General features: G+C 43.6%; 1 protein-coding gene across 1 annotated transcript in view; it reads right to left on the reverse strand.

The window, feature by feature from the left end:
• Positions 1-16096, reverse strand: part of ARHGAP29 (Rho GTPase activating protein 29) — a 121580-nt gene that overhangs the window by 96342 nt on the left and 9142 nt on the right. Inside the window, exon 2 of the mRNA XM_073643223.1 lies at positions 9821-10154. Within this exon, the coding sequence (XP_073499324.1) occupies positions 9821-10082 (262 nt within the window). The 5' untranslated portion in view covers positions 10083-10154. The remainder of the gene's footprint in view (positions 1-9820; positions 10155-16096) is intronic.

The raw sequence follows: 16096 nt of genomic DNA on the forward strand, positions 1-16096 counted from the left end.
AATGGTGAGGCTGTCTGCGGACATGATATGGATGACCTTCCCATAGATAGATGACCAGTATCATACCGGCTGCGGCCAGAAGAAATGAAAGGACAGCTGATTAATGTAGGTGCGGGAAAACTGGAGCAAGTTCAGAGAAGAGCTACCAGAATGGTGACCGGTCTGCAAACTATGTCCCATGAGGAAAGGTTAAAGGACCTGGGAATGTTTAGCTTGCAAAAGAGAAGACTGAGAGGAGACTTACTAGCTGTCTACAAATATCTGAAGGACTGTTACACATAGAGGGATCAACTTTATTCTCATTTGCACAAAGAAAGACTAGAAGCAATGGGATGAAATTGAAAGGGAGAAGATACAGATTAGATATTAGAAAAAGCTTTTTGACAGTGAGGGTGATCAATGAATGGAACAGGCGGCCACAAGAGGTGGTGAGTTCTCCTTCAATGGAAGTCTTCAGTCAGAGGCTGGACAGACATGTGTCTGAGATGGTTTAGTGAATCCTGCATTGAGCAGGGGGTTGGACACGATGACCCTGGAGGTCCCTTCCAACTCTACCATTCTATGATTCTATGGATCTGATATTGAGGAGCTATCCTTGGGATAGATGACCATCAATATGTCACCTGCACATGGGGTGTATTTGCCCATGGAAATATCCAGCCAAGATTTTGCAGAAAAATCAACGTGAATGAAAGACAAGATTCACATGTGTCACACAGGAATTCTGTTGTGGCGCAGATTTTATCCGCAATCAGTTTCACAAAAGGAACAGACATGAAGCCGATATAAAAGATCTGATACGTGGAAAAGATCAGCACGGGCTCATTCACACGTCAGATTTTCTTGTACGAGTCTTTTCTGTGGTTTTCACGGCGAGCACTCGTACCTGTGATAGTCTATGGGGCACTCACATGACTTTTCACGGACAGAGAGGAAAATCGCAGACATGGCTGATGTTAATCTGAGGGTCGGATCAAAATCAGCAATGCAAATCTACGGGTCCGTGGAAAAAAAAATGGATGACATCTGTGTGCTGTCCGATTTTCACGGACTGACAGAATGAAGAAACTTTTTTCTTTATTTTTATTTCTCCACATATGAGAAAAAACATATGGCATTCGGGACACATTCTGATGAAAACAATCGTCCGTTTTTCTCGTACATGGAAAAATTGGATGTGTGAATGAGCCCTTACAAGCAGGTAAGATGTGTCAAGTCTCATCTACTTTGCACTTACTGTAAGGCTATGTGCACATGCACAGTATTTGCAGCAGAAAAAACTGTGGAAAAGTGTTAGGCTGTGTCACACGTTGCATTTTTTCCGCAGGCAAAACCTTCTCTCTTGGCAGTAAAGAAGCAGCTTCAAAAAAGCAGGTTTTGCTGCGTTTTTGCTGCATTTTTATTGTCTCTTGTGCATGCTGATAAAGTTGATAAACTGCTGATAAAGTTTAGTGCCCCCCCAAAAAAGAGGATTCAACTTCCTTGGGTTTTTGCACCAAAAACACAGCAAAACCTGATACCTGCATTTTTTTTGCTGCGCTTTTGCACTACCCATTGCTTTCTATGGGTGAAAAAAACGCTGAAAAGGATTGACATGCTGAAGTTTGCAAAAACACAGCAGTTTTCCAAATCAGTCAGGAAAAAAAAATACTTTGCTGTACTGTAAAACGTAGCTTAAAATTTGCACTAAAAAAACTTAGCAAAAAAAACTTAGCAAAAACGCAACGTGTGAACATAGCCTTAGTTTGGAAAACGTTGGGTAAAATATGCATGCTTTTGATGCATTATTTCCCCTATTCATTAGAATGGATTTAAAAGGCTGGAAAAACGCTGAAAGAATTAACTTGTTTCAAATCTGCAAGGAAAAAATAAGCAGCGTGTGCACGAGATTTTAGAAATCTCATTCACATTGCTGGACAGTAAAACCCTGCTTTTTTTAAAAAAAAAAAAAAAAAAAAAAAAGGCAAAATGCATGGAAAAATAACACAAAAATGAAACAAAAATCGACAATGAATATGCATTAAATATCAAAAGATTCTAAAGTTACACGTGATTTCTAATATTTTTAAAGTCATTTTCATTAACAAATCATAATTCTGGAAATGTTTCATTTCTAGAGAACAATCTATCTGGTCCAGATTTGACAGCAGTTGCGGGATTTCTTGATATGGCCCCGATGGTGCAGCGGTGGCACATGCACCTAATGACTGTTGATCTTAGACACTATAGCAACAAGAAGAGGTTTGTTCGGGAGGAATGCGGGGTATGCGAGTGGGGGGAGGGGATACAGCTGAGAACGACAGGCCGCTCCACTAACCCTCAAATTCCTTCGCTGGGCTTTCATCTTTTAGAACCATCTCAAAATTATCCTTTGCGTAATAAGCAATGTGATAAAAGAAAATTCCATTTCAAAAGACGACCTGAAGAATTGGGCTTCTGGGAAAGCAAAACTTTGGTGAGGGAGGGGGAGGCTGGCTCCGCCGGCTGCTTACCAAGACTTCGCTATAGTACGGGCACATTGGCATTTGTTTCGTCTGAGTTTCAGTGATATATTTTCTTATAACAGGGTTTAGCGACTTTTTTGGGCAAAGATATTGAGGTCCGTAAAAAACAAACAAAAAAAAAAAACACCTCTTAAAAGGGGCTATTCAGGATTAGAAAACATGACTGACTATCAGACAGCGCCACCTTGATCCATGGCTCATGTTTAGCATTGCAGCCTAGCTGTATGAAAATGAAAGCGGCTGAGCTGTAATACCACATACAACCTGTAGACATGCACGGAGCTGTTTCAGAAGGAAGCAGTCATGTTTTTCTAATCTTTGGACAACCCCTTCAAGTGCATTGTGGCAACTGATTTAGACTGTGCTTTAAAGGTCCGGTTTTGCTATAATTCAAGACATTATAAAATAAATGTTATTTGGTTTTTCAAATGGAGGCAAATTAACATTATATACACCATGTGGTCAAAAGTATTGGTACACCTTGTAATCATTGAATTCGGGTTTTGCCCCACTGCCCCCCCCCCGGCCTACAGCCTCAGGCCCCACTGCCCCCCCCCCCCCCGGCCTACAGCCTCAGGCCCCACTGCCCCCCCCCCCCCCCGGCCTACAGCCTCAGGCCCCACTGCCCCCCCCCCCCCCTACAGCCTCAGGCCCCACTGCCCCCCCCCCGGCCTACAGCCTCAGGCCCCACTGGCCCCCCCCCCGGCCTACAGCCTCAGGCCCCACTGCCACCCCCCCCTCCCCGGCCTACAGCCTCAGGCCCCACTGGCCCCCCCCCCGGCCTACAGCCTCAGGCCCCAATTCCCCCCCCCCCCCCCGGCCTACAGCCTCAGGCCCCACTGGCCCCCCCCCCCCGGCCTACAGCCTCAGGCCCCACTGCCACCCCCCCCCCTCCCCGGCCTACAGCCTCAGGCCCCACTGCCCTCCCCCCCGGCCTACAGCCTCAGGCCCCACTGCTTCCCCCCCCCGGCCTACAGCCTCAGGCCCCACTGGCCCCCCCCCGGCCTATAGCCTCAGGCCCCACTGGCCCCCCCCCCGGCCTATAGCCTCTGGCCCCACTGCCCCCCCCCCCCCCTGGCCTACAGCCTCAGGCCCCCCCCCCCCCCCCCCCGGCCTACAGCCTCAGGCCCCACTGCCCCCCCCCCCCCCCCCCGGCCTACAGCCTCAGGCCCCACTGGCCCCCTCCCCGGCATACAGCCTCCGGCCATGCCATCTGCTTTTACTAATATGTGACAGGACGGCTGGTCCCTCATCACCTCAATATTATTGAGAAGTGGAAGGAACCGCAGCAACTCAGCCACAAGGTAGAGACCACGCAAAGTTACAGAGCCGTGTCATCGAGTGCTGAGCAGAAGAGGGCAAAAAAGTTACCAACGCTCTGCTGACTCCATAACTGCAGAGTCCAAATCTCCTCTGGTATAAACATCAGCAAAAAAACTATGCACTGGGGGCTTAATGGAGCCTTACATTACCAAGCACAATGCCAAGTGTCGGATGTAGTAGTGTAAAATCACCAACACTGAACTCTGAAGTCCTGTGAAGGGACTGATCACACTTCTCTATCTGGCATCTGATGGACAAGTCTGGGTTTGGTGTATGCCAGGAGAACGTTACCTACTTGACTGCATTGTAAGGTTTAGTGGAGGAGGGATAATACTATGGGATTGTTTTCCCAGGCTTGGCTTAACCCCTTAGTTCAGTGAAGGAAAACACCCTATGGACAAATGTAGCCTGCAATTATGTGGGAACAGTTTAATGACGGGCCTTTTCTTTCCCCAAGATTGTGACCCAGTACACAACGCAAGGTCCATAAAGACATGGTCAGGGTAGCATTTTGGAGGAAAATGACCGGCCACACAGAGCCCCGACCTCATCCCCATCCCACACCTTTTGGACTGTGACCCGGGCCTCCCCCAACATCAGTGTCTGACCTCACAAATGCTCTTCTGGATGAACGGGTAAAAATTCCCACAGACACTCACAAAGTCTTTTCAAAAACCTTCCCAGAAGAGTGGAAGCCAAGTGCAAACAACTTGTAGAGATGTGGCACAAGGGCATATTTTTCTAAAATCAAATTAAAGTAAAATACATAAGAAAAAAAAAAATTCCTTAGAGATGTGCGAACATTATAAAACAGGCTGAAAAATGTATCTTTACCTCGTCATGAACAATCATTTACATTTATTATAATTACTCAATATGTTCAGTAAATTAAAGGCAAGAGGACGTTTTTGTATTGCATGCTCTTAAAGGGAACCGGTCACTCGATTCATGCTGCCCAAACCACAACCATGAACTGGAGCTTGGCTGAACGACTGCAGCCAGGTATAATTTTTCTCGGAAATTCTCCAGCATAGTTTAAAAAGTCGGGGACTAAAAGGGTCCCGACTTTAAAGGGATAAACGAGACTAGTCTGACACCGCCTCCGGCCGGCTTTTCCCAGCGCCACTCCAGGTGACTGACTGGTATCTTGCTATGTACACACATGGAAGACACTATCAATCACCTGGGGCAGAGCAGGAACAAGCTGGCCAAAGTCGGTGCCAGACTTGTCTCGTCTCCAGCCATGGGCCAAAGCGTATAAGAGAAAAATATACTTAGCTTTCATTATCCCAAAGATAAGCCGCAAGCCGACATGCCAATTGGGCACAGGAGCGATCACCAAACAAACGCCCGTGTAGGAGATGGCTGTCAGCTGAATGAATGGCTGAAGAACCGTTTGTGTATGGCCAGCTTTAAGTTCAAGCACAACTGTGCTGACCCTATACATTTATCAACCCTACTGACCTATGAAGCATTGGTATTTTTAATAAGTGATCGGGGTCCTCCATATTTATTTATATATATTTAGATATCTACAAACTCTTTTGTTTATCCAGCCTTGCTAAACTTCAGCTCTCTAACGTGCCATTTTTTTACTCTGGTTCGCTTCATAACTTTTTATTTACCATAAATTCCTTCTAAATCCCTCTTATTTGAACACTAAATCCACAAAAAAAAAATGAAAAGAATAGCTGGAAAGAATTCGGAGAGCATTCTATCAACACACTCCATGCCGTAGTAAACACACACAATAGACCTTACCGATGCTGCCGACAGTCGCTTTGTGTCTTTGTAAAGCGCAACATGTCTGCAGATTGGAACTGACACGGCAAAAACAAAAAAATAAAAATAAGCAAACTCAAAAAAAAAAATCTAATAGAGACCAATTAAAAATTTTTCACCCCAGCCAACCATTTTGGCAAACGCTCTACTCTTGTGGTAGGTTCCTTTCCTAAATGTTATTTGCTCTTAAAGAGTTTATCAAGCCACTGAGAACAGGAAGTAGACAGGATGGCGGGCTACCGGGAGGTGTTATAAAGAGAGCGGCAAGTCCCGCTTTATTTTATTATGTTATGGTATTCTGAGAGCCCATTGGTCACCTGCAATCTCAATATAAATGCTTATTTTTTTGCCAAAGAAAAGTCGATGTGCGCCAAAAAAAGGTTATGATATTGAATGTCTTGAAGACTACTACACGATGCCATTGTGGTTTAGTAGGGACAAATCTGCCGACCGACTCCCTTTAAGGGACATGATTTCCCTTTAATGCATTACGTCACTCACGATGCTAAAAGTAGAATTCCATCAGAATGAATAGCGCTCAGTTCTCAGAATGTGTTTCTAGGTTACTGGGCAGGTCAAGGGTATAGGAACAGGTTGGACTAGTCCTACCCTTTGGTTACGTGCACCTTGATAAAACGTACACAGGAGAACAGGCAGATAACCTTTGAGACGGGTCAGCCGGGGATTTTTACATACAACACCCATGTAATATCTCTTATCTTCACTCAACTTCTTTAACAAGTCCAGCTCTATCCTAACAGCTCTATAAAAGATCTCAAGATTGCCTATGATAAAAGAGGTCAAAAATCCAAGAAAATTAAAAAGATAGCTCATTTCTTGTAAAGATCTTCAGCTGCATTGTTGTACGCAGCTTTAAAAGCAATCTTCTCCCAAGACGAAGCTGGAACTTCCCTTTCAACTTTCATTGTCCAATTACTTGCCTGCCTTGAATTAAAAAGTCCATAAATCTTTGAAAATGTAAAATTTTGGGACAAATGGCTAATGGCCAAACTGTGGTCAACAGTTCTCAAGTTTATGGTCAGCTTGAGATCCCTACAGAAGCTTGACTCGTGTTGCCAAGCAGGGTTCTTAATTTTGGGCTTGGTGTGCAAACATTTTGGATGCGATTGATGCACTAGTAGTTATAGTTTATTTAAAGGTGGTCATACACATTAGAGGATTGGCTAATCCCCTGAAATTAGTGGGTTCAGCAAATACTCATGTAAATGTATAATGGGGGTCCAGACTCAAGATCGGATGTTGGAAAAGAAGGGCAAGATGTGCTTGATTTTACTATTAATATAAAATGAAGCTGAATAAAACAAGATGGCCGGCTCCACACATTAAGACACACGGACTGTGCTCGGTTGGCAAGAACCGGCCCAACTACTGGGTCTCAGGTATCATATGCCTATACTCAGGTCAGGAGACCCGGCGGCCAGGTTGGATCTTGTGTTCCGTGTTTTACCGATGTATGAAACTGGCCCAATAGTTATATTCACATGAAGGAGAATATTGGACAACTTGCCCATAAATGTGAATGTTAGGATAGCTGAACATGCATGTTTACAACAGAGAAGCAGCGTAAGCCCCTGCCAGGTACCTGCGGTTCTGCTAATTATCAGGGGAAAGAAAATCAAAAACATAATGTATCCCATTCCCCACCCTAACGACAGAATATGATAAAGGGATGGTGGGCAATCGAAATTAAAACAGAACGATGGTCTGTAAGGCTATGTTCACACGTTGCTTTTTACGGCTTTTTTTTTCTGCAGCCAAAACATTGATTTTTATGGCTTTTTTGCTGCGCTTTTCAGGATCCTAAAGTTCAGCTTTGCTTCCACTATGCAAGCATGAACAATACAAGGTGTTAGGGAACCAATGCAAGACATATGTGACACCATAAAACATTTTTGGAAAAAAAAAGGCAATTTGATCAAATTACTTAGTGGAAAATTTTTTTTTTATGTCTAAAAAAATAGTGACTATTCCAATATGGATTCAAGTATGAAGCGCAGCTGTGAACTAAGGTTATACGAGTTCATGAAAAAGTACACAATTGCAAAAGTAAAACAGAAGGTAGGGCACTGAGTTGGTAGGGCACCGTTTACTGTCACACATTGGTAGGGCATTAGGTAGGTAGGGCACCGTTTACTGTCACACATTGGTAGGGCATTCAGTTGGTAGGGCACCGTTTACTGTCAAACATTGGTAGGGCATTGAGTTGGTAGAGCATTGAGTTGGTAGGGCACCGTTTACTGACACACATTGGTAGGGCATTGAGTTGGTAGGGCAATGTTTACTAAACTGTACTAAAACTAACAGCCATGCTCATGTGAGGATACCAAAACATTATAGTTTAAACTAAGGAAAAATCAATAAAATAAAATTGCTTCACATACTGCTGTACCTGCGTTTTTTTCAGCAAAAACTGATAGCTACATTTTTTCACTTACTCAATGCTTTCTATGGGTGAAAAAATGCTGCAAAAATTCTGAAAGAATTCACATGCTGAAGTTTGCAAAACCGCAGCAGTTTTCCCAATTCATTCAGAAAAAAAAACAAGTGTGTGCATGAGATTTCTGAAATCTCACAGCTTTTGCTGGTACTGTAAAAAGCAGCTTGCAGCAAAATCGCAACGTGTGAACATAGCCTAAGAGGACCGCTCCTTGTGTGTCCTAGAACTGATACAAGAGCGTATGGGTTAATGCCGACCATACACATGATCCGGCCAAACACGGCCTAACTGCATCATTTCCTTACACGTCCGTCCTGCAGTATTAAGTATGTGTCACTGCTATGGTAAGAAATTAATGGCAATTTACATAGTTTAATATACTGTATCTGCATAGGAGGCATGCCAAGTACCCGTTTCCACGAGGAGGTGAGCAAACAAGACAACACGCTTTAGCCTATTACATGTAATTAAGGATACAGAAATATGCACTTCCTGTTAAGACGTTAAGCCGAGACGTATATGCACAAGCAAATGGAAAAAAAGAAAAATAAAGTCCTGCAAAAAAACAAGCCATGAGCACAAAGAGCCCTCATTTACCATGTCCGAGCTGAAAGAGCGAGGCATTCTGTACTCATCCAGCCACTCTCATTACAAAGAGCGATGGGACGGTGCATTGGTCTGAGCCACTAATCGTTTCACACCAAGACACTTTTTACATCGACATCAAAAGATAACGGCGCTCCTCCGCTGCCAGGAGGGTCCCGAGCACTTTGTTCGCCGCTATTAAGGAGCTCACTGCTACCTTAATGTTCTGCTTCACAAACAAGACTTGGAAACCAACCAAGTCTCTGTCAATAGCCGGGAAGTGTCGTGTTTGCGAAAGAGTCTCTTAGGAATCCAGCGGGCAACACTTCACCATGAATACCCACAACAGCGTTCATACAAAGTCTGAAATTTTCAAAGCAGAAGTCTCCCGAGCACCAGGTGGCAGCCATGTTAACCGAGGCAGGAGATCAAAGTTCCTTATGTCTTATGATTATTATTATGTCCATTCAGATATTGGTTAAATTGGTATTCCTCGATTTCATTGATGTTGCACCACATATTCGTTCAACTATTTGATTACAACTATATATCACTACTTTTAGGGCTTTTTGTGGCTTTGGAACTTGACCTGCGGTGCGGATGTCAAACCTGCAGCATGTCAATTTTACCTTGCGGATTTTGCATTAAATTTCACCATGAAGTGCACATGTTGAAATTTCCTCCAAATCTGCAGCAAAATCTGTAAATTAGGTGGCAAATTCTGAAGCAGAAAATTTGTAAATGTTAACATACTCTAAGTCTGGTTTTACAAGTCGCAAAAAATGAGCCGTGCTCGTATGGTAATACTCAGCCCCACCACCAGAACTTTGAGGAAATAAGATCAAGCAAGTAGACGGAGAGGTCTGGCCAGGTATTACATTACAGGCACGGTCCTTGTTATAGGACGTGCAAAACTGACCTTAAAGGGTTCACAAGGGCAATTACTTGATTTCGCAAAGGTAAGCCATGGCCAGCTAGGCGTTCCTTATGCACCAGGAAATTGTAGGATCACGTGGAAGTCAAGGATTGGGTTGACTTATACTTTATACAACACAAGACCAAGTGGTCAACACAAAGACATTAATATATACTAGATCACGAGCAGGAAGAAGTAAATGATCATGGTGGACATCACACAGGAAGATGGTGGATAAAGTTGAGCACTCACCTGGAGACACGAAGGCTTCCTTCAGATAGAGCAGCACATCAGCAAACCTCCTCACGTCATTCACCAGCTGCATGATGTACTCCGGATCCACCACGGAGCTGTCATAGCAATCTGAGTTAGTGCTGATACTGCTCAGAGAATTACTCTTGGTGCTTCTCCCCATTCCTAAGGTGGCCGAAGATGAGATGGTGAAGAAGTTCGAGGTAGAAAACCGTGCAAATCCCAAACCACGCCTGTTACCTCCTCCGTTCTGACGCAACATCCCAGCGTGCTTCTGAGAGGTCCTCAGCAAGCATTCAGTGCCACTCTTTGCCCATAGGCCACAAATTCAACCCTAGAGGAAGGGAAAAAAAAGGAATGAATTCAGAGGGTATTCTTACGTTATGGCTGTAGAGCTGGGCATAATATATCTTGTGCTACTTATGGTCACTAGAATGAAAAATAGGAGGTTATGATCAGCAGAGGACAGTTTTTCAGGTGCATTACCCAGGACAGCAGTCACTCTGATTTCCGGATCAACTGGGTCCCCGCTCATGGCGCACCAAAGATCTAACCAACCGATAAAGATGGATGGAGTAAAATGAGAAACTACGATTATTTCGTTTGTCACTTATGATTATAAAGAGAAATTATAGGCATTACTGTAATTATGGACAATCAGACGGCTCTAACACTTTTAATTTTGTAAAACAGCCAGCCACTAAAGTCGCTACAGGAGAGAAAACTTCAGAACAGGGAGTCAGGCTTAAGGAAGTGACCCTCAACCACCATCTAAACTAGAGACAGCTTGACATGACCAAACAAGAACAAGTAAATGTGCGACTCGGATAAGGAGGTTTAAAAGTTTTAACCCATTAATTTTACAGCATCCTTGTTGGATCATAAACACAGTGTTTCGCCTTTTCGATTCTAAATGGCTTCACCCAGTGGTATTAGCTGATCGGTAGGGATTAAAGAAGATGAACCTGCGACAATTAGTTCATCAATGAACTGTCCAGTTAATAAAGGAGGAGTTGCAGATAATCCTTTTTTGACCCGTTTATGGTCCATTTTGGGTGAATTTGCTCTCGGTACTGCAGTTTCCTCCATGCTAGAAACATGTTGTCGATTCTAATGGCTCCGTATGATATTAGATGTAATGTGCAACTGCTGAGATAGGAAAAGTAAGCTACTTACCAGGTAGAAAATACACTACACTGAGAAAAGTATTGGGACACATCACAGAATCCAGGTTTGTCATTCATTACCTATGCCTCTGGACCCTGGCCATGCCATCTGTCTTTACTAACATTGTGAAAGAATGGCTGGTGGGAAAGAGATCACCGATACCTACGCAGTCCTGTAATAGGAGCCACTGGTGGAACAAGTCAGATCATGAGATTTCTTCAATCCTAAATATTCTACCATCTCCTGTGAGTGATATTATTGAGCGGTAGATGGAACCGCAGTAACTCAGCCACGAAGTGGAGACCAAGTAACATGTCACATCAGGGTCAGAGAATACTAAGGATCAGAGGGCATGAAAGTCTACAACGCTCTTCAACCCCATAACTGCACAGTACAGACCTCCTCTGGTATTAATATTAGACCAAAATCTGTTCAACTGGAGCTTTATGGCCAAGCAGATGCATCAAAGCCTTAAATTACCAAGCATCAGATCGAGTGGTGTACAGCCGCCACCACAGGACTTGAGCATTGCAAACGTGTTCTGTGAAGAGACGCATCACGCTTTTCTACGAGGCATCTGATGGACAAAGTCTGGGTTTGGCGAATGTCGGGAGAACTTTACCTGCCTGACCGCATTGTGCCAACTGTAAAGATAGTGGAGGGATAATGCTATGGGATTGTTTTCTGGGGTTGGCCTAGGCCCCATTGTTCCAGTGAAGGAAAATCTTGATATTTCAGTATACCGAGACATTTTGGACAATTGTAGCTTACAACTTTGTGGTAACAGGTAAGGAAAAGCCCTTTTCTGGTCCCCAGTCCAAAAAGATATGGTCGGGGAAAAGTTTGGTGTGGAAGCACATGACCGCCCACACAGAGTCCTGACCTCAACTCCATCCAACACTTTTGGAATTTACTAGAAAGGAGATTGTGATCCCAGCATTTCCTCCACAACAAGTGTCTGACCTCACAAATGCTCTTCTGGATGAAGAGGCAAAACGTCCAACAGACACCTCCAAAATCTTCTACAAAGTCTTCACAGAGCACCACAAGCTGTACCTGCAAAGGGACCAACTATATATTACTGCCTATAGAATTTGAATAAGAGATCATGAAAGCTCCTGTAGGTGTAATGTGTAGGTGTCCCACTACTTTTGTCAGAATAGTGTATGACTAGCCATGTAAGCAGATCTGGAAACATGTAGTTCCGGACAGGACCAGTTGACACAGTTCAGCAGGTTGCTTGCTCAATGTTGTTTTGACCACTGTGCCAACTCACATTGTAAATCATTACAAAGACTGCCAGCCTACTGAAGCGTAAGACGGAAAATGCAGTCCAATCTGACCACCAGGATGACTCAGCTCTAGGATCCATTAAGCCTTCTAGGTCTTTACACCTCTCTAAAGCCAAAAAAAACAGTGGTTCTCAATAGATGAATTGCAGATGAAACACTGGTAGTGGTAAGCCGATGTACATTTGGAAGCTATATTTTACCGGTGGACAACTACTTTAAACAATAGGCTACACTCGGAATGTGAGAACAAGTAAAACATGGCCACACCGATTGGGAGCTACTCTTCGTGGTATGTTCACACATGACAGATTCGTATAGTAAAAAGCGCATATCTCGAACTAGAAGATCTGCAGAAGTCAGAAGCTCGCACTCTGCCATGGACAAGGTTCCATCAACACCAGTCGATTTTGGCCCATTAAGTACCAATCACTATATAGGTCAAACGGCGCTCGTTTACTAACTTGATGAATACTGACGGGAGTGGGATGATCATTAATACGATCGTTCTGTCCTCATATAGCATTGTGTTTGTTGGCAAAACAGGGGACATGAGCTGCTGATGACCACGATTTTTATATTGGCAAAGCTGATCCAAATTACCTGAACAATGAGCTTTTTGCTCATTCGTTGGATGATTGGTGGAAAAAGTACAAATTCCTAAGTAGGCTCGTTGCCCGATTATCAGCCCCTCTAAATGGACCAGTAGTTACAGGTATGTCGCAAAACCTAACAAGAACCCTTTGGCATTCAATGGTACAAAACCACAGCTTTTCCACGCAAAAAAAGCTGAATGCTATTAATTTTCACATTTTTTTCCACCCATGATGGCTCCAAAATTCTCCCAAAAATTTGTAAGAGGATGAGAATTAAGTGGCTGGGGAAAAAGTTAAGCTTTTATATTTGCCACCACTGGAATGTATGAACACGATTCAGCCACTTAAGATTAGTTTAGTTTCCTCAGTCCTTTGTTGTTCGGAGAAGACGAAAGTCAAAAGCCTTAATGTGATCAGCTGCCAAATCCCACACTCTCTGGGGTATTTAAATACAATCGATAGCGTTCACCAACAGGAAAAACACAGACGGACGAGAGCCACCGAGGCTGATAACCATCCCGCATTCAGCACAAGGAGCCCTGGCAAGGCCCGGGGAAAGTGAAAAGATGATTACAGCTCGGATAGATTCCACTCCTATTGTGCACAAAAGTTGATAAGGAAGAAAAATAAAATGATGGAGGTGTTACCATTTCATTACTAAGAGGGAAAAAAAACTAAAAAGCCCGCAATGTCCAGCAGAAACATGATCAGGGATACTAATCAGTGCTGAAAGGATAGAGGGCATGCCCTACTGACAAGGGTAACAGTAGCACTCGAGTCCCCCATATACATTGGACTAATGTTGGCTGAACCTGAATATATTTACAGGTTCGTTCAGTGGTCCAGTGTGTGGAGGAAGCCGGCCGATTGATGGTTTGGGAAAGATATCGATTGCGCATGTCTGATTTTGGACTGTTGATCACATTGTTCTCCCTGAGAACAATGTGGCTGACGTGTCAGGCGGCGGCTTTCTCATAGGAGCGCTCAGCCGAGCTAGCGCTTATCAGTATGGGAGAGTTGGCTGAGATAGCTGGAGGACAACCGATCGCCCAATGCATTGCTTAGCCGACAGCCATGTAATGTGTATGTCCGGCTTTCGTAGTCCGTACAGGAAGTTCAAGTCAACTTGTGCCCATGTGTCAAAATTTTGCCATGTCCTTAATGCAAGTGATGAAATTAAATGGGTCAAATTGAGACCATAGTTGGCCACGACCATGACCCAAAGTCATCAGAAATTCAACCCTATTTACTATGACTACCTGCGGTTGTGGCAGCAGGACATTGAGACTTTCTATCGTATGGCCATAAGTCCCCGTGTAGCCCTAGTTCTGCTCAGACATTGCCAGGCAAAATAACAGAGGGATGAAACAATTTTAAAATTCTAAGAAAAGGAACGATGGTATTATTTTAAGGAGGATTATAAGCATTTGACATGTCTGTAGGGCAGACAAGACCTCAATGAGATGTTGTAATGGAAATGGATGACAGGTAGCAGTAAATTTCATTCTTGCCTCAGGACTATGAAAGGTAAGAAAATATCCAAAAGTGTTGCTTTGTTCTTTACTGTTGCAAAGACCTTCGACTATGTAGTTTATAATGTACATATAATATGGGATTATTGCAAAAACATCTGGATTTGGTGGAGGCAACACGCAACGGTTCATGGGCGAGAGAGCTGCAGTCAAAAATTGCAACCCATTTCTGGTCTTACTGCAAAGCACTCTAGGATACACTAGTTTTATAGACGTGTCCCAGTGACAGGTCCCCATTAACCACAGCCTCCCGCATCAAAACAGCAAGAAGCAATAAAACAAACTTGTAAAAAGTTCCAGGGGAAAAAAATAAGGACTGAAACCTGATAAGAGGAAATGGAGCAACAGTGACCTCATCTTCACTTGTGTAACACCTGCTCTGCACGGCCTAGAATGCCCCCTAGCAGAAGCCATCATTATCTGGATGAATGACTATAATAGGCGCGGACGGATGGACACATTTTAGGCACCATGATCATGTCATACCAGTGAGAAAAATTCTAAGAAGCCGTAAAACTGACAAGTGATCAATATGACTCAAGGAAAACATCTGTGTGTAACTCACACACCTTTATTACATAATAGGATCACTGATTATTGATATATTCCAGATACACAATAGTGAACGTACAGGCCCATTACACATGGATTGCTACTATGGATCATACTCCGGGCCTCCACACTCCGGGCCTGATTTCTTAATCTGATCAGTTAGATGTTGCCCATGAAGAGGATACATGATATTTTGGTTTTGTACCATTTATCTCCATTAACTCAAGTGATAAGGGAAAATCAAAACACGGACAGGGTGCCAAAAACAGAAGTCACTTTTATTCTGTCTTTCACAAATAAAAATAAATAACTTCATAAAGTAAGAGATATCAGGCCTTGTTTACTGTTGCTGAGACTTTGGACGGTACTAGCGCTTGCACAGACTAATTTTCCGATATTTAGATTTAAAGGGACTTCACTTGAATGAGAGATAAAACTGCAGTACTTGGTAGCCTCCACGCCACAATGTACAGCGTTTTGGTTTTTTACCCAATTGCCGCTTCTATCCAACCAATGCCAGAGCAGATTTCAGCTGATCGGAAGGTGTCGGACTTCCACCAATCTCATGATAATCACCTATCCTGATAGGACGTCATTTGTTACCCCTTTAAATGGTCAGCAGAGAAGATAAACTATGTTAATGTTTTACATCCGTGATCATGTGTTCGTTATAGAGCATTCCCTAATACAGTAGAATGACCAGCAAGACACAAATTGTGCCAAAAAAAAACTATCAGGGGCATGCATTAAAACGGTACCAACACCTTGGTTCTCCTATGTGACGGACCATCTAGCATGGTGTGCCGCCTTCTGCATTCCCGGGTAGTATGAGACTCTTCTGAAGGAGGGCAGTTGTTACAGATTCTGTACGATTCAGAGCGCAGAAGCGTCACCAATACCACAAGGTCCGATTGCGTGAGAGAACTATACTTCAATAACGAGATGAAAAAAGGAGCACTCGGAGTCAAGAAATGCAACAGCTTTATTAACAATGCGCACCAAATGACTGATGTACAGGTAGGATAGCCATGGGACGGCTTATAGTAGATGGTGTTTGTCCAGAGCTTATCCATCAATCGGATCATCAACACCGAATTGGTGGGGGACCGACACCTGCGCTGGTCAGTTGTTTGCAGCTCT

Source organism: Phyllobates terribilis, unplaced genomic scaffold (genome assembly GCF_046119375.1).
Source record: "Phyllobates terribilis strain yellow unplaced genomic scaffold, ASM4611937v1 Scaffold_8__6_contigs__length_399053987, whole genome shotgun sequence".
Taxonomy (NCBI): domain Eukaryota; kingdom Metazoa; phylum Chordata; class Amphibia; order Anura; family Dendrobatidae; genus Phyllobates; species Phyllobates terribilis.